We start from the raw sequence: 27,280 nt of genomic DNA, 5'->3' as shown, positions 1-27,280 counted from the left end.
TGATTCGGGCAGCAGTGAAACACGGTCTAGAGAAGGGAGAGACAAGAGGCAGGGAGGTCAGCGGGGAGGCTGATGAAGTAGTCGGTTGAGGAGACTGATCAATCAATCAGTCAATCGTGTTTATTGAGCGCTTACTGTGGGCAGAGCACTGTACTAAGCGCTTGGGAAGTACAAGCTGGCAACATATAGAGACAGTCCCTACCCAACAGTGGGCTCACAGTCTAAAACGGGGGAGACAGAGAACAAAACCAAAACATACTAACAAAATAAAATAAATAGAACAGATATGTACAAGTAAAATAAATACATAGAGTAATAAATATGTACAAACATATATACATATATACAGGTGCTGTGGGGACGGGAAGGAGGTAAGATGGGAGGAATGGAGAGGGGGACGAGGGGGAGAGGAAGGAAGGGGCTCAGTGTGGGAAGGCCTCCTGGAGGAGGTGAGCTCTCAGCAGGGCCTTGAAGGGAGGAAGAGAGCTAGCTTGGCGGATGGGCAGAGGGAGGGCATGCCAGGCCCGGGGGATGACGGGGGCCGGGGGTCGATGGCGGGACTGATGAGAAGTAGCTTTGCCTAGCGGCTAGAGCAAGGGCCTGAGAGGCAGAAATCCCAGCTCCACCACTTGTCAGCTGTGTGACTTTGGGCAAGTCACTTAACTTCTCTGGGCCTCAGTTACCTTATCTGGAAAATGGGGATTAAGACTGAGCCCCACGTGGGACAACCTTAGAACAGTGCTTTGCGCACAGTAAATGCTTAAAAAATGCTATCATTATTATTATTATTGTTGTTATCTGGGTTCTAATCCCGGCTTCGCCACTTGCCGGCTGTGTGACCTTGGGCAAGTCACTTAACTCCTCTGTGCTTCAGTTACCTCACCTGTGAAATGGGGACTAGACTGTGAGCACCAAGGGGGACAGGGACTGTATCCAACCCAACAACCTTGTATATATCCCTTTTAGACTGTGAGCCCACTGTTGGGTAGGGACTGTCTCTATATGTTGCCAATTTGTACTTCCCAAGAGCTTAGTACAATGCTCTGCACATAGTAAGCGCTCAATAAATACGATTGATGATGATATCCCAGTGCTTAGTACAGTGCCTGGCACATAGTAAGCACTTAAATACCTTAAAGAAAAGAAGTATTCAAGGTGGGAAATACATGCTTGGATTAATGTGATAGTTTCCATGGAGAGGAAAGGGTGGATTCTAGAGATGTTGCAAAGGTAGAACTGACAGGATTTCAAGACAGATTGAAGGTACTGATCCACGCACTTTTTCATATCCCACCTTTACTGTATCAGCTCCATTGCCTTCAAGTCTCCCTCCGTTCCAGTCCATAATTCCCTCTGCTCCCTGAATTCTATTTCTCAAGAAAATTCTGCTCGCTCAAAAAACTCCAATTATGGCCCACCAATGTTCACATCAAACAAGAACTCCTTGCCATCACCCTGAAGGCACTCACTCAATCAGCTCACCCCCTCCTACCTAATCTCGGGAATCTCCCACTAAAACGCAGCCCACCAGCTTCGCTCCTCTAACGCCAATCTCATCTCTCACTGCCAACCCCTTCCCCACATCCTTCCTCTCACCTCGAACTCCCTCCCACTCCCACCATCTTCAAAGCCCTTCCTGTCGAAACTCTTCTCCCCCGCCCTTTCCCCCTCCCTTCTTCAGAGCCAAGGCACTTGGGTTCAACCCGCTAAGTACTTTGATTCTCATTCCACCTTCACAGCAATTATATATATAATATATAATTATATATAATATATTATAATATACATTACATATATAATATATTATAACATATATTACATATATATTATAATATATATTATAGATAAGTATATACAATCATATATAATATATAATTATATATAATATATATTATGATATATATGCAATATATATTATAATATATATAATTATATATATAAATGTTCTCTGACATTTTCTCCAAGTGGAATGTACAAGGTCCATCTCCCCCACTAGACTGTAGGCTCTTTGAAGGCAGAAATCACATCTACTTCTATACTGTACTCTACCGAGAGCTTAGTCCCACGTGGAGCTCACAGTCTTAATCCCCATTTTTGAGGTGAGGTAACTGAGGCCCGGAGCAGTTAAATGACTTACCCAAGGTCTCACAGCCGACAGGTAGCAGAGCCAAAATTAAAATCCAGGTCCTTCTGACTCCCAGGCTTGTGCTCTAGTGTTCACGCAACCTCTTCCACCTACCCCACTGCTCACTGTGATCTGACATGATAATAATACTAATACTACTAATGGTGGTATTTGTTAAGCGCTTACTATGTGCCAAGCACTGTTCTAAGCACTGGGGGGATACAAGGTGATCAGGTCGTCCCACGAGGGGCTCACAGTCTTAATCCCCATTTTACAGATGAGGGAACTGAGGCCCAGAGAAGTTAAGTGACTTGCCCAAAGTCAAACAGCCGACAAGTGGCGGAGCCGGGATTTGAACCCATGACCTGTGACTCCAAAGCCCGTGCTCTTTCCACTGAGCCACGCTGCTGTGCCACATGGGGCTCACAGTCTCAATCCTCATTTTACAGATGAGGTAACTGAGGCACCGAAGTTAAGTGACTTGCCCAAGGTCACACAGCAGACAAGTGGCAGAACCAGACTTGGATATGTACCTTCAAGATAAGGGTGTTGATTAATTAAAATACAAAAACAATGCTAAGGGAACACAAAGCTTATAGTTAAAATTCACAAGCTCAAAACGGTTGTACAAGGAATTACAGATGAATTACCAGCCAGGGTCTTTTGAGAAACAGGAATGCCAAAACTGAGAAAGACATGTTTCCATTCCTTGGAACTAGTTCCTCACTCTAATCTCACAAACAGAAACAGCAAGTATTTGTGTGCTTTGACACAAAACATTAAAAAAAACCCCTTTGGACAACTATGCCATAATTATTACTACTATCTGAGAGAGGGTGTGAGGGGTTTCATAGCTTCAAACAGGATGGCAACTATTTCTGAAATGCTTACCTTCTGATCATGTTCCTGCTGTTCTCTCAGCTTGCTGAGGTCCTGCAGCTGTTCTAAATATTCTTCTTTTTGCTTCTGAATTTCTGTGACATGGATATTCTGAAGCTCCTGCAGGGCTTTTTGATGCTGTTCCTCCATGTTCAGCACTTCTTCACGTAACTTGTCCAAAGCCTTATGGTTTTCTTCCTCTAGCAAACATCTTTGATTTTGAAGAGCAACATTTAAATTCTCCTGTAACAGTAGCCATGTGAAAAAGAATCACTCAGTCTTACAACCAAGGTTTGGCCCCCTGCAATGTTGAATAATCTTTTAACAATGTGACTAAAGAAATTATTAACTTCTAGAAAAACAACAACACGCCAATGACTTTCAAACAGACTTTTCCCTCCTCTAAGTCTCCACAGGCCTCTTCACATTCTCTTAAGAAAAAACAGCAAATTTTTTTAAAACCACATTCAGAATTATTTTAAAATTTGCCTTATAACACAAAATTACCATTTTGAAACTTAAGTTAACCCTATTCATAACCTATACGTCTTTATATCTTACTGCATTCTCTTAAATTTAATACATAAATAAGTTAATACATAACAAAAGAAATCAATTAATTTACATGTGTCTCTATGTGATGCCAATTTGTACTTCCCAAGCGCTTAGTACAGTGCTCTGCACATAGTAAGCGCTCAATAAATACGATTGATTGATTGATTGATCCAGCTTGAAATTGGTTTGGTCATTGAAATGGTATTTTAAACTATAGCAACTTACTGCCTTTTCTTACCAAAATTACCAATGCCACAACTCTGAACCTGTAATTCACTAAGGAGAAAATATTTAAAAGTCCCTGATTTAAATACAACGTTTTTGTGTATCACATTTTAATCTGGTAAATTCAGACAAAGAAAAAACGATGACATGCTATCCCTTGAGTGTGCAGTCACCAAGATTGAAGAAAAATACAGTTAGAGGAGTATCTGTTGGGACATGATATCCTAGCAACAAGCCCTCATTCTGCTTCATGAAATTAGCACAGTAAAATTTGTAAGTGCCATTAACAACAACAAGCTCTTTAATACCCAAGGAAACTAGTAACCTGCCATTCTTTTTTTACTTCCTAGACATATTTCCAAAATGTTTTTCCCATTGTTTTCTACACTTTGAAGGTGAACCCAAAAGATCATTACCCAAATGTTTTAACCAGTGTTAGCATTCACATTACCAATTCCAAAAGATTCCAGGATAACAACTAATTTGGTCATTAACAAAAAATATCTCGTTTACTTCTAGAATCCCTAATATTACTTAGGTTGATTTTTTCAATGACAAAGTGTACCCTTGAAGCACTTGATACTGACCTCACCCTCAGCCCCACAGCTCTTACATACCAATCCGTCATTTATTTATATTAACATCTATCTCCCCCTCTCCATCGTAAGATGCTTTTAGGCAGGGATTATGTCTACCAACTGTTTCATTTTACTCTCCCAAGCACTCAATAAATACCACTGATTGAGGGATTTCAGGAGCAGCACTAGAAGTATAGGAAGAGGACTCTCTCCCCTCTTTCTCCTTGCTACTAGCACGTCAAAGATTCACAACTTGCACAGTTGATGTGAAAAAAATAAATCAATTACATTAATTCCGAAAAATATAGGAGACCAGCTCTTCGTGAATTTTACAACAAGAGTTCAACAGACAACCGCTTTGTAATAAAACATCAGAATCCATATATCTGGCTTAAAGTCCCATATCTGAATTATTTAAAACAAATTAAAAAACACCCAAACTTTCCCTTGCCACAAAATTACTTTCTAAGGCTAAATTATTATATCACCACTATCTTGTGCCTGACAGAATTCAAGATAAGGAAATCAGCATGTCTACCCTTTGATCCAATAAAACTATATAGGCCAGGGGAAGCTAAAAACTCAGATTTCCCTTTCCATATTTTGAATGCATTTTTTGTGTTGTCCTGAACTGAGAAACTACCAAGAGGCTAAAAACAACTGCCTGATCAATCAAGTTTTCCAAAGAATCAATACCTGGGGGACTCATACAAGATAGCCCGGAACCAATAAACGTTTTGTTTAAATCTTTGAACCGTTTCGACTGAACCAAATTATTAAGCTACGCATGAGAAAAGTGCTGTTGTAAACTCGAGGGCATATTTGCCCTTGGGCTTACCTTATGAACATCTTCTAGCTCCGCAGCCATGGCTTTAAGTTTTTCACTGTGACTCCTGGCCAATTCGGCTTTTAGATTGTCCCGCGCGAGTTGAAGCTCTTCAATTTGCTTAAGTTTTAGCTGCTCTATCTCTTCGGCGAAGAGCTTCTCTACAGAGTCCTTCTCTTGCAATTGCTCCTCCAGACCCACCTGTAGCCTTTCTAGAGCTTGTCTGTGTTCATTCTGTATGGTCTGAATTTCAGATAGGTACGATGACTCCAAAGAATCTAGATTGGACAAGTGTCTGTTTTCCAGCTCCTTGATTTCGGCAGCGTGCTTGACCCGCAACTCAGTTAACTGCGCTTCTATATGTACCTGGTGCTCTCTCTGCAGCGTACCTTGAAGTACATCCATCTCAGACTGGTGCTTTGCCTGCAGCTCAGCCATCAGGGACAAGGTATCTTGCCTTTGCTTCTCCTGGAGCTGGTGACTTTGTAGTTGGAGTTCGCTGGCATGTTTCCCCTTGAGCTCCTGGATGAAAGCCTCTTGTTCTGCTGAGAATTGGTTGGGTACTTCCTTGTGGTCTTCCAAAAACCTAAACGTTATTTAAGGACATTCACCGAAAATAAATGTGCAGTCATAGAAACACCGAAGAAAACATGCTCTACATTTCTTACAAAAATCAGTGCACTGATGTTAAAATGTTATTATATTCAAATTATGACTGTTCTGTTAGCCTCCTTTCCAATCCCCACTTCACAGCGTTGCCCAGATCACTCTTCTAAAACATCATTCTGCATATACCTCCGAAACCTCCAGTGGTTGGTGATTCCTCTCCTCACCAAGCAGACCCTCCTTATCACTGGCTTTTAGGCAATCAGCTCTTTCCCCACCATTATCCTTGCTCCTCTCCCACGACACCCCAGCTCACACGCCTTGCTCCTCGCAAATCAACCTAGTCACCGTTATCTTGTTCTTCATCTCTCTCACCATCAACCTCTTGGTTCGTATGCCCTCTCTCCTGCCTGGAACGCCTTCCCCTCCAGCGTGGCTTGGTGGATAGAGCACGGGACTGGGAGTCAGAAGGACCTGGGTTCAAATCCCGACTCTGCCACGTGTCTGCTGCGTGACCCTGGGCAAGTCACTTGACTCCTCTGGGCCTCAGCTACCTCAACTGGAAAATGGGGATAAAGAATGTGAGCCCCATGGGGGATAGGAGCTGTGTCCAATCTGATTAACTTGTAGCATCCCAGTGCTAGGCACATAGCAACCACTTAAGAACCATAATTACTATTATTATTATTATTGGTAGCTGACTGACCACCTGCTCTTTGCATCTTCACAGCCTTTCTGAAATTACATCACCTGCAGAGGTCTTCCTTGATTAATTTTGCCTCAACCTATGTTCCCCAGAACTGTGACTTCAGCACTTCCCGTCATCTACCCACTTTGGTAACCTTTTCCCCTGCCCCCTTAGTTCTTATGTTAATATCATTAAACTCTACTGCTTCCCCCTAACTATAACTGTAGTGTCTGTCTACCCTGATAGATTGTAAGCTCCTTGAGGGCAGAGATCATTCAGTGTATTTACTGGGCACCTCCTGTATGCACAGCACTGTCCTGAATGCTCGGGAGAGTACAAGACGGTACGCAGACATGATCCCTGCCTGAAGGAGCTTACAATCTAGCAGAGCACACTCTATCTTAGTAAAGTGCTCTTCACAGAGTAAGCAATAAATACTATTGGTGGAGAAATGATGCCAAGAAGCATTTTCCCTGACCCCAGTATCAGAGAGGCCACAACATGAGGAGTCTGTTTCTGCCATTAAAAGTGAGAGCTCATCTCAGAAAAAAGATATTTTAAAACTAGGTTTACCGATGACCAGCAAATACAGTCAACTCTTGATCTTCCCGATCAACCTCCACAGTGCCAGAAAAATCAAAAAGTCTAGAAAACAGAAAAGTGACTCTCGCGGAGAAGGTTGGCGGTTTCGTCTCAGGGGTGCTACTGGGTCAACTGTTCTGGTGACGTGCCTGGCGGAGAAGTTTCCGGCTTCTACAGCATGGCTCTCCCAAGAAGGTTGGAGGCTTTTTTTGGCTTGGACAGACCTCCTGAACAGCTCGCCCGGTGAGCACCAGAGCTAGGAAAACCTCGACCCTTCATGGTGTGAGCCATGGTACTAAACATCAAACCTTACTCAAAGCCATGATTCCTGCCACAAGGCCAATTCAGCTGTATCACCCCCCCACACAACCTTGCCACGGGGAAAAGGCACAGATAATAAAAACGTGTGCCCAAATCATCAAGAGTATTTAGTTAGCTTCAATAAGATGGTAAGAGGGTTGAAAAAAAAGGTTTTTCACATCCAAGAGGACAGACAAAAGTAATATGTTATTTTATCTCCTATTTTAGATGAATAATAAAAACTTGTTCTTTCTCTATTTGGCACAGATCATGTTTTCCTTTTGTCATTGATTAAAGACATCTGATTTACCCGTTAGGACTATCTAAAGATCTGAGAGCGAATTCAGTTGTTGCATTATACCCAACTGAGCCAGTATGGCCACGGCTCTTCTTCCATTTAAAGACTACAGATGATACCAAATGGCAAGGACTTGTGTATACTACCACTACTACTAAACAACTCTGGAAAGGAAAATAACTCCAATAGAGGTGCAAAACACCAGCATGTGTTCACTAAAGGAAAAAAAGGCCCTTTGGTAATTTTCACACTAAATTCAGCTCCCACCACATCCTAATTAACCGCGAAGTAGTGACGGCAGATGGACCACGGCATTACTTCGGGGTAGTTGGGGGAAGCAGCGTGGCTCAGTGGAAAGAGCCCGGGCTTTGGAGTCAGAGGCCGTGGGTTCGAATCCCGGCTCCGCCACCTGTCAGCTGTGTGACTTTGGGCAAGTCACTCCACTTCTCTGGGCCTCAGTTCCCTCATCTGTAAAATGGGGATGAAGACTGTGAGTCCCTCGTGGGACAACCTGATTACCTTGTATCTACCCCAGCACTTAGAACGGTGCTTTGCACGTAGTAAGCGCTTAACAAATACCAACATTATTTATTTAATATTATTATTAGAAGACCAGAATTCACCGGGGCTTAAACCAATGCCACAATCTCTAAAGAATGAGTTACCAACCTTTTCTGGGTAGCCAGAAATTTTAAGGCACTATCTTCTTGTAGCTTCAGCCTGGCATCCTCCAACTCTTTCGCCATCAGTGCTTTAGCAGCCTCCAGTTCTCGGTCATACTGAACTTGAAATTTTTGTACAGCCTCTTCCTTAGCCAGGTTATCTTCTAGCTGCCGCAAACTATTCTGCTGCTCTTTCAAGGACTTCTCCAGTTCGAGGATCTGGGTGGCCTGCTGGTCTTGCAACTGCTTCATTTCTGCTTCTCGGAGCTCAAACTGTTTCCTTATAGCCTGCTTCTCAAATTCAGCCTTTCTCTTCAGTTTAAAGAGCAACAGGGACAATTTTTCTTCCGTCTGACTTCTCAGATCCTCTTTCGTAAGTTCCCATTCATCCTCTTTTCCCCTGCACTTTTGTTCCTCTTGCTGAATATCTTCTTGGCCTTCCTTTCTCTTATTCTGGTTGTCTTCAACAAGATCACCCTTTACCTACAAATTGCATAACACGTCAAAAACTTCAGAGGAGAAAAGAAAAAGTTTGAATGAGATTTCTAAGAGGTCGGGGGAATGTAATGATGCAATCTTCTACAAATAGTATACTACGAGTTTGGTAGCCAGCAAGAGGCACTGGACTCCTAGTGCCCAAGTAAATGACAGGACATCAACTATGCTATAGGCCAGAAAGGCAACCGCAGATACACCAACTAGAAGCAACCCCGATCTGCACGCTTGAATTCAGGGAGGCTCTAGGTGTCCGAATTGCAAATACAGACGACCGTCTACGCCAAGGTCAGGCAGAAGCTGTGGGTGTTTTACACCAGCCGATGACCCAAACTAAGACTGCTGCAAGGACTTTGGAACCGTCTTACAGTTAAGGCATACAGCTTGTGTGGGCTGAAGGCAGGGCGGGGGTGAGGGGTTTCCTCTCTTCCAATCTGCTGACACCAGAACAGTCTCACAACTGGACAAACCACCCCACAGACCCTCTCTCTCAGCTGAAAAACGGCAGACCCTCAAGGGGACAGAAATCAGAGAAACGTGGAAACAGAACTGCAAACACGTTGGAGACATTTACGATCGAGGAATGGTGATTTGCCCTTGACCAGTAGATTCGCATTTAAGCAGAGAGGAGATGCGTCACTAGCCCGCAATCCTGTTGTAAAGCTCCTTCAATCTTACTTTTTTTAACTCCTCTTTTAGATGCCTTTCATGCTGAACAATGATGTCCTGTAATTCTCTCTTAAAGTGTTCTATTTCTTCATTCAGTTCAGAAGTATGCTGCATCTCAGACTGAAGAAGCAAGAGTTTAGCTTTGTGGTCATTTTCCAGTACATTTTCTGCTCCCTCTTCTTTAACGTGACCAGCAGAGTCTTGAACACACTGTAGATGTATCTTGGTAATTTCTAAAGGGAGAAAAACAAAACTTTTAAAAGCACTTCAAGGAGCATTGTGCAACCGGATTTATTAGACGGATCTGAACCTTTAGTACGCAAACATTCTTTAGGCATGACACAACCCACCAATATTACTGAGCTGACCAGTCTATTACCTCTACTAGCCCATTCCAATAAGAATTTTTACATGATTAAATATTAAACTTTTTTTATCTTAAGTAATTCAGTTCAAGTGTATAAAAACCTATCGGTAGAGTTTAGCAATCTCAATTTTTAGCCAGTTTACACCCTTCAATTCAGCCAGGAAAATCTTTTGTATCTCCTATACCTGGAATAATCCACCTCTTCCTACTTCCCAAGCCAATTCTTTTTTACCATTTAAGACTGCTCACTTCCAGGAAGTTTTCTCTGATCGTTACCCACTACTCCCTTTCCAAGTCTCTATATGAGCTTTCATGTCTTTAAATATAATATTCATATTATTTCAAAGTCTGTTTTGTTTTCCTAGAGTCAAATGTTTTCTTGGAGACCATGTTCATTTTGTACTTTGAATTGTCCTGGGATTATGTTCAGTAATATAATCTTCTATCTGTGAGACAGAAGACCTGGGTTCTAATTGTGACTCTGTCGCTTGTCTGCTGTGTGACCTTGGGCAAATCACTTCACTGGGCCTCAATTACCTCATCTGTAAAATGCTGATTAATATTCTGGGTCCTAAGTGAGACTTGGACTGTGTTCAACCTGATCAGCTTCTAGTGCTTAATACAGTACCTGGCACATCAATCAACCAATGGTATTTATTGAGCGTTTCCTATGTACAGAGCACTGTACTCAGTGCTCGGGAGAGTACAATAGAGTTAGCAGACAGTGCCTGGCCATAATGAGCTTACAGTCTAGAGGGATATAATAAGCACTTAAATACCATCGGGGAAAAAAAGCAAAATAAAAAAGTGTAAGACTCTCAAAGAGAGTTGCTCTCTGAAATTTCCTTCCAACAGTACCCAACAGATATACAAAACTCTATTTATCAGGACTATAAAAAAGAGTAAGCGCTTAACAAGCAACAAACACCATTAAAAAAAGAAGTTGCTGTGGCAATTCAGAAACCAATGTATCAGATTCCATAGTATGTAGAAAAATCGTGACTACCTTTGATGTGTTCCTCTGAGAGCTTGGCTCGAAGCCTTTCAAGTTCTAAGCAGTGCTTCTTTTTCAGTGCTTCAATCTCCAGGGTGTACCTGTCCGAGAGAGCCTGCTTCATTTCCAGAAGGTCTTCTTTTTGCAAGGCAAGAGACGACTGTAGAGATTCCAGTTCCTGCTTGTGTTTTTCTTCTAAGCGCAGCTGCAAACTAATAAACCCCTCCTTGAACAATGAGACAGAAGAATAACATTCAACTAGAGGTAGGTACATACAATTTACAGGAGGCTCTCAAATATTTCACATGGTGTCCCCTTTAGACTGTAACTGCTTTCTGGACAGGGATCACGTCTACCAACTCTACTGTAGTTTACTCTCCCAAGGACTTAGTACAGTGCTCTGCACACGGTAATCGTTCAATACCAATGACTGATTAGAAGTTGGGCCACTAAGGACTTTACTGCAGCTGTGATTTCACGCCGGCCCTAATACTTTTCTTGCACATCTGAAGGACATACCTTTCCCTCCATCTCAAAAGCACTCACTCAATCCCATCACTACATTTCTCTTGCCCTTTATGCATCAAATCTCAAGGAGTGCAAGCCTCTCAGCTTCCACCCAATCTGTAATTCGAAAAAAATGAAGCTACCAAAATCATCTTCTTTCCGCTATATCATATGCCTCAAACCTTGGTAATGGGTCCCAGCCACTCTGGATCGAGACCAGACTCTGAAACTTGAGTTTCAACATCCTGCTCCCGTTGACCCTTACCCATCCCCGTCCCCCTCTATTTCCCCACCTGTGACCCCCCTATTCAAGCTAGCAATCTGCTTCAAGCCTGTATTCATTCAATTGTATTTATTAAGAGCTGACTGTGGGCAGAGCATTGTACTAAGCGTTTGGGAAAGTACAATACAACAATAAACAGTGGCATTCCCTGCTCACAATGAGCTCACAATCTAGGTCGGGGGAGACAGACTTCGATACAAATAAATACAATTACAGATATATATGTAAGTGCTGTGGGGCTGGGGGTGGGTGGAAGAGCAAAGGGAGCAAGTCAGGATGATGCAGAAGAGAGTGGGAGATGAAGAAAAGCGGGGCTTAGTCTGAGAAGCCCTCTTGAAGGAGATGTGCCTTCGATAAGGCTTTGAAGGCCGGGTCGAGAGTAACTGTATCCCTCTCCCCCTTCCAAATAATAATAGTAATGATGGTATTTGTTAAGTGCTTACTATGTGCAAAGCAGTGCTCTAAGCGCTGAGGGAATACAAGGTGATCAGGTTGTCCCATGTGGGGCTCACAGTCTTCATCCCCATTTTACAGATGAGGGAACTGAGGCACAGAGAAGTTAAGTGACTTGCCCAAAGTCACACAGCTGACAATTGGCGGAGCCGGAATTTGAACCCATGACCTCTGACTCCAAAGTCCGTGCTCTTTCCACTGAGCCACGCTGCTTCCAGATCTGTCTTTATCATTCCTCTTTTTCAAGCTCTGGGCCTAGCATCTTTAAAATCACAGGTAAAAGGTCACCTCTTCCCTAGAGTCTGAGTTTAGAAGTAGGGCCTCACAACCAACCTCACTATTGTTGTCCAATTTTACGACGATCTTAGACTTTCCCTGGTAGGAAATGTTACTCCTCGCCTACTGGGTCATTTCAACTCCACGCACATCATTACTCAAAGCGTTGCAACTATAATGCTATTTACAAGTCTTAAACCACTACTTCCTAGGGAGAAATTTGGGAGCCGAATCGTTTTAAAATTAAGTTAACAAAAAGCAAGCATTCATGAGAAACATTAATGGTATTTTAAAATATCTTCGCTGTTTCTCTGTTGCTAGACAGCAAGTGTCAGGCCTTGTCCCCATGTCTATTTTTATGGAAATCCTTAATAGAATGTAACATCATCATCATCATCAATCGTATTTATTGAGCACTTACTATGTGCAGAGCACTGTACTAAGCGCTTGGTACATGGGAAGGGACATGGGAAGGAAACTTTTGACATTTGCAAATATGTAGAGAAGTAGGGTGGCTCAGTGGAAAGAGCATGAGCTTGGGAGTCACAGGTCATGGGTTCTAATCCCGGCTCCGCCACTTCTCAGCTGTGTGACTCTGGGCAAGTCATTTAACTTTTCTGTGCCTCTTACCTCATCTGTAAAATGGGGATTAAGATGGTGAGCCCCATGTGGGACAACCTGATTATCTTGTATCTCCCCCAGCGCTTAGAACAGTGCTTGGCACATAGTAAGCAATTAACAAATTCCAAAATTATTATTATTACTATTAATATAAAGTATTTGCGAAAGCAAAGGCACAAAACCATTTCACAAAATGAACAAGCCCAATTAGAGCTTTTCGAGAAAGCATTTCACTCCTCATTTTCTACTTATCTTCTATATCCATTCACAAATGAAACAGAAAGAAAAATATTTTCTTTCATTATCAACTCACCTTATTTTGCTCTAATTGTAGCATGAGCTGCTCATGGAGATCTTTTCTTTCTTTTTCAGCTGTCTCTTCCAAAAATTCAACAGATGAACTAAGAGAGCAAAATATTTTAAAATCCAAAAACATAGAGAAAAATACAGCGATTAACCCTTTCTTCCTTCCTAAGATGAAATATAGGAAGATCCCACTTTGAAAAACATCAAAAGTCCTATATTTCCTTTTGCTACAAAATTAGGTTTTAATTGGACTCTGAAGTTTTTATTTCCCATGCCTATGTTAATACTTCGAGACCACGCATTTACATTACCTGACTTCTGCACACTCCATTAAAGAGTCTTCCTTCATCTCCTGCAACCTCTGAAGCAACAAATTTAAGTCTTCACTGTAACTTCCTTCAGCATCTCTCAACTTCTTTTCAAAATAAAGTCTTAACTGTTCTAATTCAGTTTCATGCTCTTTATTTACTTGTTGCAGCTGCAGTTCGAAGTCTTGCTTCAAATGTTTTATTTCTTCAACATGTGATGTACGCAGTAAGAGCTGCTCTCTCAACTCTAGCAAGAGAAAAATACATTCATTTTTGAAAGAGAAAAACAAGCACCAAATAACTAATCTCAAAGGTAACCTAAGGTACAAACTTCATTAATTGAACTTGAATTGCTAAAAATGCTGAACTAAAAAGGTCACTGCAACCGGCTCGCCCATTTAAATTATGAGCCACTCTGGGGACAGGACTGAATTCTCTCTCTGTATCTACCCTACTCCTGAGCACATAATGTTTAATAAATACTATCAAATAATCTGGTTCACATTATTTAGTTTAGTTTCACTTAACTGAGTATACTGAAGATACTTCCTGATCCCACATCAACCCTGTTGGCTCCAAACTCTCTCCCCCACCACCCCGCCCCCAAATCCCTTCCGCCATCACTCCATCCAAGGGATGCTTTGCTTTGCACATAGTAAGTGCTTAATAAATGCCATTATTATTATTATTATTATTATTGTTTATTATTATTATGCTGCCCTTTCCAGCCCTTTTGGGTGAGAGGTTACTGCTATCACAACTCCCACCACCATCACTGAGGCTCTCCACTCCTCACCCATCCTGCCGCTATTTACCCTCTCCTACTACTCTCCCTCCTCTTCTCCCTCCCCTCATCGTCATCATTTGAAAATAAAGTCATTACGAAAAGAAAATCCTTACGTTCAGCCTGATCTTTGCAATGGGAAAACTTCTCCAATTCAGCCCGCTGCTCTGCAAATTCGGCTTTCAGAACCTTTTGCACATTTTCCATTTCAGCCTGATGCCCTTCAGTCAGTTCTTCTTGCAAGTTTTTTAAGCGCAAGTCCGTCTCCAATTGCCAATCTCTTCTGAGGGCCTAGAGGAGAAAAAACCAAAAAACACGCATTCTAATCCATTTTCCAATTAATTAGTCAGTGAAATGGATCATGTTTAATTGAAAGCTTTTATCTGCGTTTCTAAAGGATGAAGAGATGAATCAATTTAAATTTCAACTTCTTATTGTACTTGCCTTCCAGTGAAGGTCAAACAAGGAGGAAAATGGGCAGAAGCAGGAGCAAACAGAAAAACAGGGAGAAGGATAGGAGGAAGAAGGAGAAAGAGGGATGGGAAAAGAGAAGAAAAAGGTGGGAAGGAAGATGGGAGAGGTGGAGATAGTAAGATCAATTACTCAAATGGCTTTTATTGGGTGTTTACTGCATATTAAGCACAGGGACAATACAATATAGAGTTGACAGACCTAATCCCAGCCCACAAGGAGTTTACAGTCCTGGTGGGGAGACAAAGACTAAAATAAACTGCAGATAGGGGAAACGGCAGAGAATAAAGGTAAGTACAAAGGGGCTGTAGGTGGGGTGGGATGGAAGAGGAAAGGGGAAGCAGGAGGGGAGAGGTGGAAAGAGTGAGATGGAAAGGAAGGTGGGGGAGAAGAGTTGGGAGGGAGAAAGAAGGCATGAAGAGAGGTGGTAGAAGAAAAAGGAAAAAGCATTCACCCTCACCATATCCTCCTCCCTCTTCTTCTACTTTTCCTGATCCTTACACCCTTGGCTCCAGTCTACACCCTATGATGGGGGAGCCAGCTGCCCGTCTCACCCCAACCTGACCCAACCAGGCTGCCTGGAAGGGACAGAGATCCGGGGCTCCCTACGATGGGAGCAACCTGGATCCCCTGTTGCAGCCATGCCAGGGAATCCCCGTCAGGAAGAGGCCCGGAAAACATGCACAGCTGCATGGAGTGCCCTGGCCGCAGCAGCTCCAGAGCTCCGGCCCCCGTCTTGACCCCGGGAGATGCCAGAAGCTGCTCGGGTAGATGGAGTGGGGCTTAAGCCAGGCAGGCAGCTTCTCCTCAAGGGGACATGGGTCCAGGGGACAAAAGGAACCATTGCCACCCAGCCCCGGGGTCCTGGTGAGGTCTAAAATAGCTGTGGCAAGAAGCATCCTCCTCTTCCAGGCCTTGGGCAAGAGGTGGAGTTGCCACTTCGGCTCCATCCCTGGTCCCTTTCCGGCTCCAAGGGGCATGGTGAGGAAAGCTGGCTATAGTTCCCCATCCTGCCCCCAAATAAATCACACCAATACCCCTATGGGACACTAAAATAAAAGATGACTACTTAATACCTTCTTAATAGCCATCTGGGAGGGACAAATTTTGAAAATATACATTTTGTTATTTTTTTTTAAATAAAGCATAGTATACCTCTACCATCTGGACATGATTCTCCTTTTCCACTTCTAATCTTGTTCTCAGGTCAGCTGCAAGGCAAAGCACAGTAGGATTTGCAAAACAAATTAACTTTTAAATTGTAGCAGACTAAATTGCAATAGTAAACTGTCCAATTATTTCAGACTGTCATTTTCAGCATCTCAATTTCCTACGCAGTTCTACAGTCTGCAAATATTAACACGGATTAAATATAAGATGCTCTGATTAAAGTATTTTAATCAGAAGCATCTTAAATATAAATGTTAATGTAAGGGTAAAACATTCTAGAGTAACTTTTATTATAATAAATAATGGCTGCACATACAATTTCTTTGGTTCTATTTTCAGGAAAAAAAAAATATTTACAGCTTTGTTGCCAAACTATTTACACTGACTTAAAGAAAAAACTCTGATGAGGAAAAAAAAGGAACACATTCTCATTGCCCACTTAATATTAAATAAAACCAGCGGATTATGTCATGGCCTACAAGGAGCATTCAGTCAGCAAGAACTAACTGCTCTGCCCAACCAAATATGCTTACGGTATTAAGGAGACTATCCAAAGGGTTTGGGTTTTTTGATACGTCCTGGCTGTAAGTTATATACACAAAAATATACACAAATAATGAATTGAATTGCTAGGAAAATGAATGTTCTACAGGTGGATATTTTGCTTCTGTAAATTTGCCAAATTAATAAATTCTGTAATTATTTGCGTTGACACGGCAATCATTTAAACACAAATCCAAAAGAGCATTCCACAGAATACTGTACCAAGAGGTGTTTTCCTATTTTTAAAAAAGAGAAAAATGGTAATAGTCATAATAATCATAGTGGTATTTTTTAAGCACCTACTACGTGCCAACCCCTGAACAACTGCTGAGGTAGATACAAGATAATCAGCTCCCACATGGGGCTCACAGTTTAAATAGGAGGGAGGGTACTGAATCCCCACTGTGGAGATGAGGTAACTGAGGCACAGAGAAATTGAGTTGCCCGAGGTCACACAGCAGAGATGTGGCAGAGCCAAGAGTAGAACCCAGGTCCGTGCTCTTTCCCCTAGACGACGGTGCTTCCCCGCAGATCACAGCAGGACAAAGGGAGCATTAGTTATTCCTGGAAGGAAGTCTGATAAAGAAACGAAATAGATCACTGAACCTTGCCTGGGTGGGAGATGATATGACACGGAAACACAAAGGGTTATACCCAGTACAGACTACAGTATTTTCAGAGAGGGGATTTGGAACATCTTTTTCCCGTTATTTCACCTACAAAAGCCCTACTTTCCATTCCATTACCCAGCTGATCGTTCTCAAAAGGTCATTTTACATTATTGAGAAGGCCGGGGAGGTTACTAAGAGTATTAAAAGAGGAAACAAGAATGTGCTTATCTGAGGTACCAATTTCTTGCTTATGCTTCAATAAAGTATCTTCTCTTTCTTTCAGGTGTTGTTCTTTTATATTCTCCAATTCAATGTGCTGCCTTTTCTGCAGAAGCGCCATATCCTGAGCATGTTTATCATTGAGTGCATCTCGAAGTTCCACCAGGGCGGTTTCTTTCTCCTTTTGCAGATTGAGTTGAGTCAGTTCTAGGTGAGCTGTGTGCATGTTACTCAAACTCAGTCGTAAAGCTTCCAGTTCAAGGTTATGCCTGTCCTGGTAGAGAAACACAAATAATTCCGTTAAAAAAAAATAAATGTTTTGCTGCTTCTATGAGGATATATATACAATAGGAGATAATTTTGTAAACATTTCCTTAATCAATAAATATTTTTACTAACACAAAAATGCACCACCTCTCTCTCCTTCAAGTAAAAGCCTCTGAGATATGACCTTTTTCAAGTAACTATGACTAATACATTTGAAAATATAATTCTCTGTTGGAAGAGTACTGTTTATTCAACAATACAACAAATGCAGTAACACAAGCACTTGTGACACATTTTTTAGGCTACTTTGAGAAGTTGACAATTTATTCTAATTTACATAGGGCATACAACATTTTTAAACACTTAACTAAATTCACCAGGAGAAAAATCAATCTTCCCGGGACATGTGATTCACTTCTTCCCTATGCAGAAACAATTTTTGGCATCAAACCTTGTCATACTACACTTCCCTTCAATATGACTATTCTCCGCTCTGCGGTTTAATCAGTTTTTAAAGACTAAGCTAAACAGACTGCCTCCTGAAACTTGTATACCAATCCGTACGCCTTGAATATCAGAGACCTCCTGAATAGTAAACGATTTACCTCAGTAATGTTTAGTCATTCGATTCATGACCTATATGTATTTTTGAAACCCTTCACGGCCAAATAAAAATAGACTATAGTTAACTATTTCATAGCTCCAGGAGAGGGTAAGGACCACAGGTAATTCATCTGACACTTAAAGAGGAGGAGCGAATAGCCTGGGGATGGAGGGAACAGACTGAACAGGGCCTATGGAGATGGCAGTAATAATTATTATGGTACTTGTTAAGCACTTACTATGTGCCAAGCACTGTTCTAAGCACTGGAGTAGATAGAAGTTAATCCGGTTGGACACAGTTCCTGTCCCACACTCTTAATCCCCCATTTACAGATGAGGTAACCTGGGGCCCAGAGAAGATAAGTGACTTGCCCAAGATCACTCAGCAGAAGTGTGGCAAAGACAGGATTAGAACCCAGGTCCTTCTGACTCCCAGCCCCGTTCTTTATCCACTAAGCCACCCTGCTTCTCTAGAAGTGTGTGGTTTAACTCTCTGATCACCTCACAACTTCCCCAAGTACTTCTGGCCATCACAATGCCCATTAGTTTAACTGGACCAAAAAGCATTTCTCACAGTCTCGTTTGCAAAGGTAAGACTTATCACGTATCTTGTTGATCCAGCATTTTACTCAAAAATAAGAACACATGTATTTGCTCTTGTGTGGGTAGTAGTAATAGTTGGTACATAAATATCTGTATACACATTTAAGCCCACATCCATTAGAATACTATACCCATGGCTAAACCTGCTGCTCTCTCAAAGACAGTCCTGGGACTCTTCTTTCATCGTTTCCAAAAAAAAAATTACAATATCACTTTACCACACAATCTGAGTTGGCTTACAACACCTGTGGCAAAAGAAATGGGTTTGTTCAGGGCTAGATTAACCCCACTGTAATGAAGCAACTGCTCTTGATCATCATCAGTGGTAGTTACTGAGCACTTACTACGTGCAGAGCACTGTGTGGGTAGTAGTAATAGTTGGTACACAAATATTTGTATACACATTTAAGCCCACATCCATTGGAATACCGTACCAATGGCTAAACCTGCTACTCTCTCAAAGACAGTCCTGGGACTCTTCTTTCATCGTTTCCAAAAAAAAAAATTACAATATCACTTTACCACACTTAATCTGAGTTGGTTTACAACACCTCTGGCAAAAGAAATGGGTTTGGTTCAGGGCTAGATTAACCCCACTGTAATGAAGCAACTGCTCTTGATCATCATCAGTGGTAGTTACTGAGCACTTACTACGTGCAGAGCACTGTGTGGGTAGTAGTAATAGTTGGTACACAAATATTTGTATACACATTTAAGCCCACATCCATTGGAATACCGTACCAATGGCTAAACCTGCTACTCTCTCAAAGACAGTCCTGGGACTCTTCTTTCGTCGTTTCCAAAAAAAAAAATTACAATATCACTACCACACTTAATCTGAGTTGGCTTACAACACCTCTGGCAAAAGAAATGGGTTTGTTCAGGGCTAGATTAACCCCACTGTAATGAAGCAACTGCTCTTGATCATCATCAATGGTAGTTACTGAGCACTTACTACGTGCAGAGCACTGTGTGGGTAGTAGTAATAGTTGGTACACAAATATTTGTATACACATTTAAGCCCACATCCATTGGAATACCATACCAATGGCTAAACCTGCTACTCTCTCAAAGACAGTCCTGGGACTCTTCTTTCATCGTTTCCAAAAAAAAAAATTACAATATCACTTTACCACACTTAATCTGAGTTGGCTTACAACACCTTTGGCAAAAGAAATGGGTTTGTTCAGGGCTAGATTAATGAAGCAACTGCTCTTGATCATCATCAATGGTAGTTACTGAGCACTTACTACGTGCAGAGCACTGTGTGGGTAGTAGTAATAGTTGGTACGTAAATATTTGTATACACGTTTAAGCCCATATCCATTGGAATACCGTACCAATGGCTAACCCTGCTACTCTCTCAAAGACAGTCCTGGGACTCTTCTTTCATCGTTTCCAAAAAAAAAAATTACAATATCACTTTACCACACTTAATCTGAGTTGGCTTACAACACCTCTGGCAAAAGAAATGGGTTTGGTTCAGGGCTAGATTAACCCCACTGTAATGAAGCAACTGCTCTTGATCATCATCAGTAGTAGTTACTGAGCACTTACTACGTGCAGAGCACTGTGTGGGTAGTAGTAATAGTTGGTACATAAATATTTGTATACACATTTAAGCCCACATCCATTGGAATACTGTGTGCAGAGCACTGTAATGATGGTATCTTTTAGACTGTGAGCCCACTGTTGGGTAGGGACTGTCACTATATGTTGCCAATTTGTCCTTCCCAAGCGCTTAGTACAGTGCTCTGCACATAGTAAGCGCTCAATAAATACGATTGATGATGATGATGATCATCAGTGGTAGTTACTGAGCACTTACTACGTGCAGAGCACTGTGTGGGTAGTAGTAATAGTTGGTACATAAATATTTGTATACACATTTAAGCCCACATCCATTGGAATACTGTGTGCAGAGCACTGTAATGATGGTATCTTTTAGACTGTGAGCCCACTGTTGGGTAGGGACTGTCACTATATGTTGCCAATTTGTCCTTCCCAAGCGCTTAGTACAGTTCTCTGCACATAGTAAGCGCTCAATAAATACGATTGATGATGATCATCATCATCAGTGGTAGTTACTGAGCACTTACTACGTGCAGAGCACTGTGTGGGTAGTAGTAATAGTTGGTACATAAATATTTGTATACACATTTAAGCCCACATCCATTGGAATACCGTACCAATGGCTAAACCTGCTACTCTCTCAAAGACAGTCCTGGGACTCTTCTTTCATCGTTTCAAAAAAAAAATTACAATATCACTTTACCACACTTAATCTGAGTTGGTTTACAACACCTTTGGCAAAGAGAAATGGGTTTCTTCAGGGCTAGATTAACCCCACTGTAATGAAGCAACTGCTCTTGATCATCATCAGTGGTAGTTATTGAGCATTTACTATGTGCAGTGCACTGTGTGGGTAGTAGTAATAGTTGGTACATAAATATTTGTATACACATTTAAGCCCACATCCATTGGAATACCGTACCAATGGCTAAACCTGCCGCTCTCTCAAAGACAGTCTTGGGACTCTTCTTTCATCGTTTCCAAAGAAAAAAAAAATTACAATATCGCTTTACCACACTTAATCTGAGTTGGTTTACAACACCTTTGGCAAAAGAAATGGGTTTGTTCAGGCCTAGATTAATGAAGCAACTGCTCTTGATCATCATCAATGGTAGTTACTGAGCACTTACTACGTGCAGAGCACTGTAGTAAGTACTTGGCAGAGCACAACACAACAGAGTTGGTAGGCACAGTCCACGCCCATAAAGCTCGGAGCCGATTTGGGCCTCGTGATTCGCACAAGCGTCCGTGGTTACGCTACCTCATCGGAACTTGCTTTGGGCCAAGAAACCACTCCTCGGGACCAGCCAATCAATCAATCAATCAATCAATCATATTTATTGAGCGCTTACTGTGTGCAGAGCACTGTACTAAGCTCTTGGGAAGTACAAGTTGGCAACATATAGAGACAGTCCCTACCCAACAGTGGGCTCACAGTCTAGAAGGGGGAGACAGAGAACAAAACCAAACACATTAACAAAATAAAACAAATAGATATGTACAAGTAAAATAAATAGAGTAATAAATATGTACAAACATATATACACATATACCGGTTCTGTGGGGAAGGGAAGGAGGTAAGACGGTGGGGATGGAGAGGGGGAGAGGAAGGAGGGGGCTCAGTCTGGGAAGGTCATGAGTTCTAATCCTGGATCTGGCACTTGTCTGCTGTGTGGCCTTGGGCAAGTCACTTCCCTTCTCTATGCCTCAATTACCTCATCTGTAAAATGAGGATTAAGACTGTGAGCCTCAGCTGGGACAGGGACTGTGTCCAACTTGATTTGCTTTCGCCCCACCCCAGCGCTTAGTACAGTGCGTGGCACAGAGTAGGCGCTTAAGAAATACCATTTTATTTAGAAGGGCAGCCCCGGAAGCGGGGTTTAGGTGGCGCAGAAGGGCTGAAGTGGCAGTTATCCAACTTGATTAGCTTTTTCCCACCCCAGCGCTTAGAAAGCACATTCCGCTGTCAAATTTCTTACTGAAATTTCCCAGCCCAGCTCCAGGCCCCTTCCAGATCCCCTTAATCAGGTCCTGGGCACAATTACAACAAACCATCTATTCATCAGCACCTAGTACAGTGCCAGCCACACAGTAAGCGCTTAACAAACTTTTACACCGTGAGCCCACTGTTGGGTAGGGGCCGTCTCTATATGTTGCCAACTCGTACTTCCCAAGCGCTTAGCACGGTGCTCTGCACACAGTAAGCGCTCAATAACTACGATCGATTGATTGATTAACAAACGCCATCATTCTTGTTATTACCACCGACCTTGGGGAAGTCCCTCTAATGACTGCGGGCCCTCCCTGCAGATGTGAGCCCGCCATGGGACAACCTGATCACCTTGCAAACTCCCCGGCGCTTAAAACAGTACTTTGCACATAGTAAGTGCTTAATAAATACCATCATTATTATTATTATTAGACACCAGAAACCCAAATCTGTTGCTCTTCCAGGGCCTAACGCACAAAGCGGACAGGATGACCGGGGGACAGACCCTGGACGTGAGTCTTTTAGACTGTGAGCCCACTGTTGGGTAGGGACTGTCTCCAGACGTTGCCAATTTGTACTTCCCAAGCGCTTAGTACGGCGCTCTGCACATAGTAAGCGCTCAATAAATACGATTGATGATGATGATGATGGACGTAAACAGTCACAGAGTCATTAGCTCTACTCTAGGGTTGGCTTTAAATGGCGACGGCTGTGAGTTTAGCTGTCACACCTCTGTTTCGGGCGGAACCGGCGGCATCTCCTCCGGCTGCGAAGTCTCCATTCCTTGGGGCCGCCGCTCGTCCATCCTTCTCCGTCCTTGGCTAAATTCCCTCGTTCGGCTTCCCTTCACCCCGGCTTACCCATCCCTTCGCCATCCCATGCTCGCTCAAGTCCAGCACCTAGGGAGGAAAAGAGGTCATCATCATCAATCGTATTTATTGAGCGCTCACCATGTGCAGAGCACCGTACTAAGCGCTTGGGAAGTACAAGTGGGCAACATATATACCTGTATATATGTTTGTACATTTTTTTTTACTCTATTTATTTATTTATTTCTACGTATCTCTCCTATTTTATTTTGTTAGCATGTTTGGTTTTGTTCTCTGTCTCCCCCTTTTAGACTGTGAGCCCACTGCTGGGTAGGGACTGTCTCTATATGTTGCCAATTTGTATTTCCCAAGCGCTTAGTACAGTGCTCTGCACATAGAAAGCGCTCAATAAATACGATCGATGATGATGATGATGATATAGAGACAGTCCCTACCCAACAGTGGGCTCACGGTCTAAAAGGGGGACTCGGTGGAAAAAGCACGGGCCTTGGAGTCAGAGATCATGAGTTCAAATTCCGGCTCCGCCACTTGTCAGCTGTGTGGCTTTGGGCAAGTCGCTTCACTTCTCTGGGCCTCAGTTCCCTCATCGGTAAAATGGGGATGAAGGCTGTAAGCCCCACGTGGGACAACCTGATCACCCTGTAAATTCCCCAGGGCTTAGAACAGTGCTCTGCACATAGTAAGCCTCTCTTGACCCTCTCTTGACCCCACCTCACCTTCTAGTTATCGTCCCATATCCCTCCTACCATTCCTTTCCAAACTCCTTGAACGAGTTGTCTACACGCGCTGCCTAGAATTCCTCAACAACAACTCTCTCCTCGACCCCCTCCAGTCTGGCTTCCGTCCCCTTCATTCCACGGAAACTGCGCTCTCAAAGGTCACCAATGACCTCCTGCTTGCCAAATCCAACGGCTCATACTCTGTCCTAATCCTCCTCGACCTCTCAGCTGCCTTTGACACTGTGGACCACCCCCTTCTCCTCAACACGTTATCTGACCTTGGCTTCACAGACTCCGTCCTCTCCTGGTTCTCCTCTTATCTCTCCGGTCGTTCTTTCTCAGTCTCTTTTGCAGGCTCCTCCTCCCCCTCCCATCCTCTTACTGTGGGAGCTCCCCAAGGTTCAGTGCTTGGTCCCCTTCTGTTCTCAATCTACACTCACTCCCTTGGTGACCTCATTCGCTCCCACGGCTTCAACTATCACCTCTACGCTGATGACACCCAGATCTACATCTCTGCCCCTGCTCTCTCCCCCTCCCTCCAGGCTCGCATCTCCTCCTGCCTTCAGGACATCTCCATCTGGATGTCCGCCCGCCACCTAAAGCTCAACATGTCAAAGACTGAGCTCCTTGTCTTCCCTCCCAAACCTTGTCCTCTCCCTGACTTTCCCATCTCTGTTGACGGCACTACCATCCTTCCCGTCTCACAAGCCCGCAACCTTGGTGTCATCCTCGACTCCGCTCTCTCATTCACCCCTCACATCCAAGCCGTCACCAAAACCTGCCGGTCTCAGCTCCGCAACATTGCCAAGATCCGCTCTTTCCTCTCCATCCAAACCGCTACCCTGCTAATTCAAGCTCTCATCCTATCCCGTCTGGACTACTGCACTAGCCTTCTCTCTGATCTCCCATCCTCGTGTCTCTCTCCACTTCAATCCATACTTCATGCTGCTGCCCGGATTATCTTTGTCCAGAAACGCTCTGGACATATCACTCCCCTCCTCAAAAACCTCCAATGGCTACCGATCAATCTGCGCATCAGGCAGAAACTCCTCACCCTGGGCTTCAAGGCTCTCCATCCCCTCGCCCCCTCCTACCTCACCTCCCTTCTCTCCTTCTCCAGCCCAGCCCGCACCCTCCGCTCCTCCACCACTAATCTCCTCACTGTACCTCGCTCTCGCCTGTCCCGCCATCGACCCCCGGCCCACGTCATCCCCCGGGCCTGGAATGGCCTCCCTCTGCCCATCCGCCAAGCTAGCTCTCTTCCTCCCTTCAAGGCCCTGCTGAGAGCTCACCTCCTCCAGGAGGCCTTCCCAGATTGAGCCCCTTCTTTCCTCTCCCCCTCGTCCCCCTCTCCATCCCCCCGCCTTACCGCCTTCCCCTCCCCACAGCACCTGTATATATGTATATATGGTTGTACATATTTATTACTCTGTTTATTTATTTATTTATTTATTTATTTTACTTGTACATTTCTATCCTACTTATTTTATTTTGTTGGTATGTTTGGTTCTGTTCTCTGTCTCCCCCTTTTGGACTGTGAGCCCACTATCGGGTAGGGACTGTCTCTATGTGATGCCAATTTGTACTTCCCAAGCGCTTAGTACAGTGCTCTGCACATAGTAAGCGCTCAATAAATACGATTGATTGATTGATTGATTGATAGCAAGCGCTTAATAAATGCCATTATTAATTGAAACCAAACATACTAACAAAATAAAATAAAGAGAATAGATATGGACAAGGAATGGAGGAGTTTGGGGGGAGGGAAGGGGTTGGGCCCTTTCATTCAGTCGGTCCACCCTATTTACTGAGCGCTTACACTGTGCAGAGCACTATGGTGAGCGCTTGGGAAGGCCGGGTTGGCCCTTGCCAATGGATGGAAGCAGCGTGGCTCAGTGGAAAGAGCCCGGGATTGGGAGTCGGAGGTCACGGGTTCGAATCCCGGCTCCGCCACGTGTCTGCTGTGGGACCTTGGGCAAGTCACTTCACTGAGCCTCGGTGACCTCATCTGGAAAATGGGGATGAAGACTGTGAACCCCACAGGGGACTACCTGATCACTTTGCATCCCCCTCCCCGGCGCTTAGGACAGTGCTTTGTACATAGTAAGTGCTTTTCACTGAGCCTTGGTGACCTCATCTGTAAAATGGGGTTTAAGACTGTGAACCCCACAGGGGACTACCCGATCACTTTGCATCCCCCTCCCCGGCGCTTAGGACAGTGCTTTGCACCTAGTAAGCGCTTTTCACCGAGCCTCGGTTTCCTCATCTGTAAAATGGGGTTGAAGACTGTGAACCCCACAGGGGACTACCTGATCACTTTGCATCCCCCTCCCCGGCGCTTAGGACAGTGCTTTGCACCTAGTAAGCGCTTTTCACCGAGCCTCGGTGACCTCATCTGTAAAATGGGGTTTAATCAATCAATCAATCCTATTTATTGAGCGCTTACTATGTGCAGAGCACTGTACTAAGCGCTTGGGAAGGACAAATTGGTAACATCTAGAGACGGTCCCTACCCAACAGTGGGCTCACAGTCTAAAAGGGGGAGACAGAGAACAAAACCTAACATACTAACAAAATAAAATAAATAGGATAGATATGTACAAGTAAAATAAATAGAGTAATGAATAAATAAATAGAGTAATAGTTTAAGACTGTAAACCCCACAGGGAACTGCCTGATCACTTTGCATCCCCCTCCCCGGCGCTTTGCACATAGTAAGCGCTTTTCACTGAGCCTCGGTGACCTCATCTGTAAAATGGGGTTTAATCAATCAATCAATCGTATTTATTGAGCGCTTACTATGTGCAGAGCACTGTACTAAGCGCTTGGGAAGGACAAATTGGCAACATCTAGAGACGGTCCCTACCCAACAGTGGGCTCACAGTCTAAAAGGGGGAGACGGAGAACAAAACCAAGCATTCTAACAAAATAAAATAAATAGGATAGATATGTACAAGTAAAACAAACAAACAAATAAATAAATAGAGTAATAAATAAATAAATACAGTAATAGTTTAAGGCTGTGAACCCCACAGGGGACTGCCTGATCACTTTGTACCCCCCTCCCCAGCGCTCAGGACAGTGCTTTGCACATAGTAAGCGCTTTTCACCGAGCCTCGGTTTCCTCATCTGTAAAATGGGGTTGAAGACTGTGAACCCCACAGGGGACCACCTGATCACTTTGTACCCCCCTCCCCGGCGCTTAGGACAGTGCTTTGCACCTAGTAAGTGCTTTTCACCGAGCCTCGGTTTCCTCATCTGTAAAATGGGGATGAAGACTGTGAACCCCACAGGG

At 43.4% G+C, this 27,280-nt stretch overlaps 1 protein-coding gene across 3 annotated transcripts in view; it reads right to left on the bottom strand.

Moving 5' to 3' along the window:
* PCNT (pericentrin) overlaps window positions 1-27,280 on the bottom strand; it is a 95,785-nt gene that overhangs the window by 66,739 nt on the left and 1,766 nt on the right. For all 3 annotated transcript variants that reach the window (XM_038749359.1, XM_038749361.1, XM_038749360.1), the window contains exons 2-12: window positions 23,167-23,335; window positions 17,420-17,675; window positions 16,014-16,069; window positions 14,504-14,678; window positions 13,607-13,850; window positions 13,303-13,390; window positions 10,862-11,075; window positions 9,498-9,721; window positions 8,332-8,807; window positions 5,201-5,774; window positions 3,017-3,247 (exon numbers count right to left, since the gene is read on the bottom strand). In XM_038749359.1, coding sequence (XP_038605287.1) covers window positions 3,017-3,247; window positions 5,201-5,774; window positions 8,332-8,807; window positions 9,498-9,721; window positions 10,862-11,075; window positions 13,303-13,390; window positions 13,607-13,850; window positions 14,504-14,678; window positions 16,014-16,069; window positions 17,420-17,675; window positions 23,167-23,241 — 2,613 coding nt within the window. In that variant the 5' untranslated portion in view covers window positions 23,242-23,335. The remainder of the gene's footprint in view (window positions 1-3,016; window positions 3,248-5,200; window positions 5,775-8,331; window positions 8,808-9,497; window positions 9,722-10,861; window positions 11,076-13,302; window positions 13,391-13,606; window positions 13,851-14,503; window positions 14,679-16,013; window positions 16,070-17,419; window positions 17,676-23,166; window positions 23,336-27,280) is intronic.

The sequence above is a fragment of the Tachyglossus aculeatus genome, chromosome 7 (genome assembly GCF_015852505.1).
Source record: "Tachyglossus aculeatus isolate mTacAcu1 chromosome 7, mTacAcu1.pri, whole genome shotgun sequence".
Classification (NCBI taxonomy): domain Eukaryota; kingdom Metazoa; phylum Chordata; class Mammalia; order Monotremata; family Tachyglossidae; genus Tachyglossus; species Tachyglossus aculeatus.
Note: the sequence above shows the minus strand (reverse complement) of the source record. Positions and strands in the feature narration are given on the sequence as shown.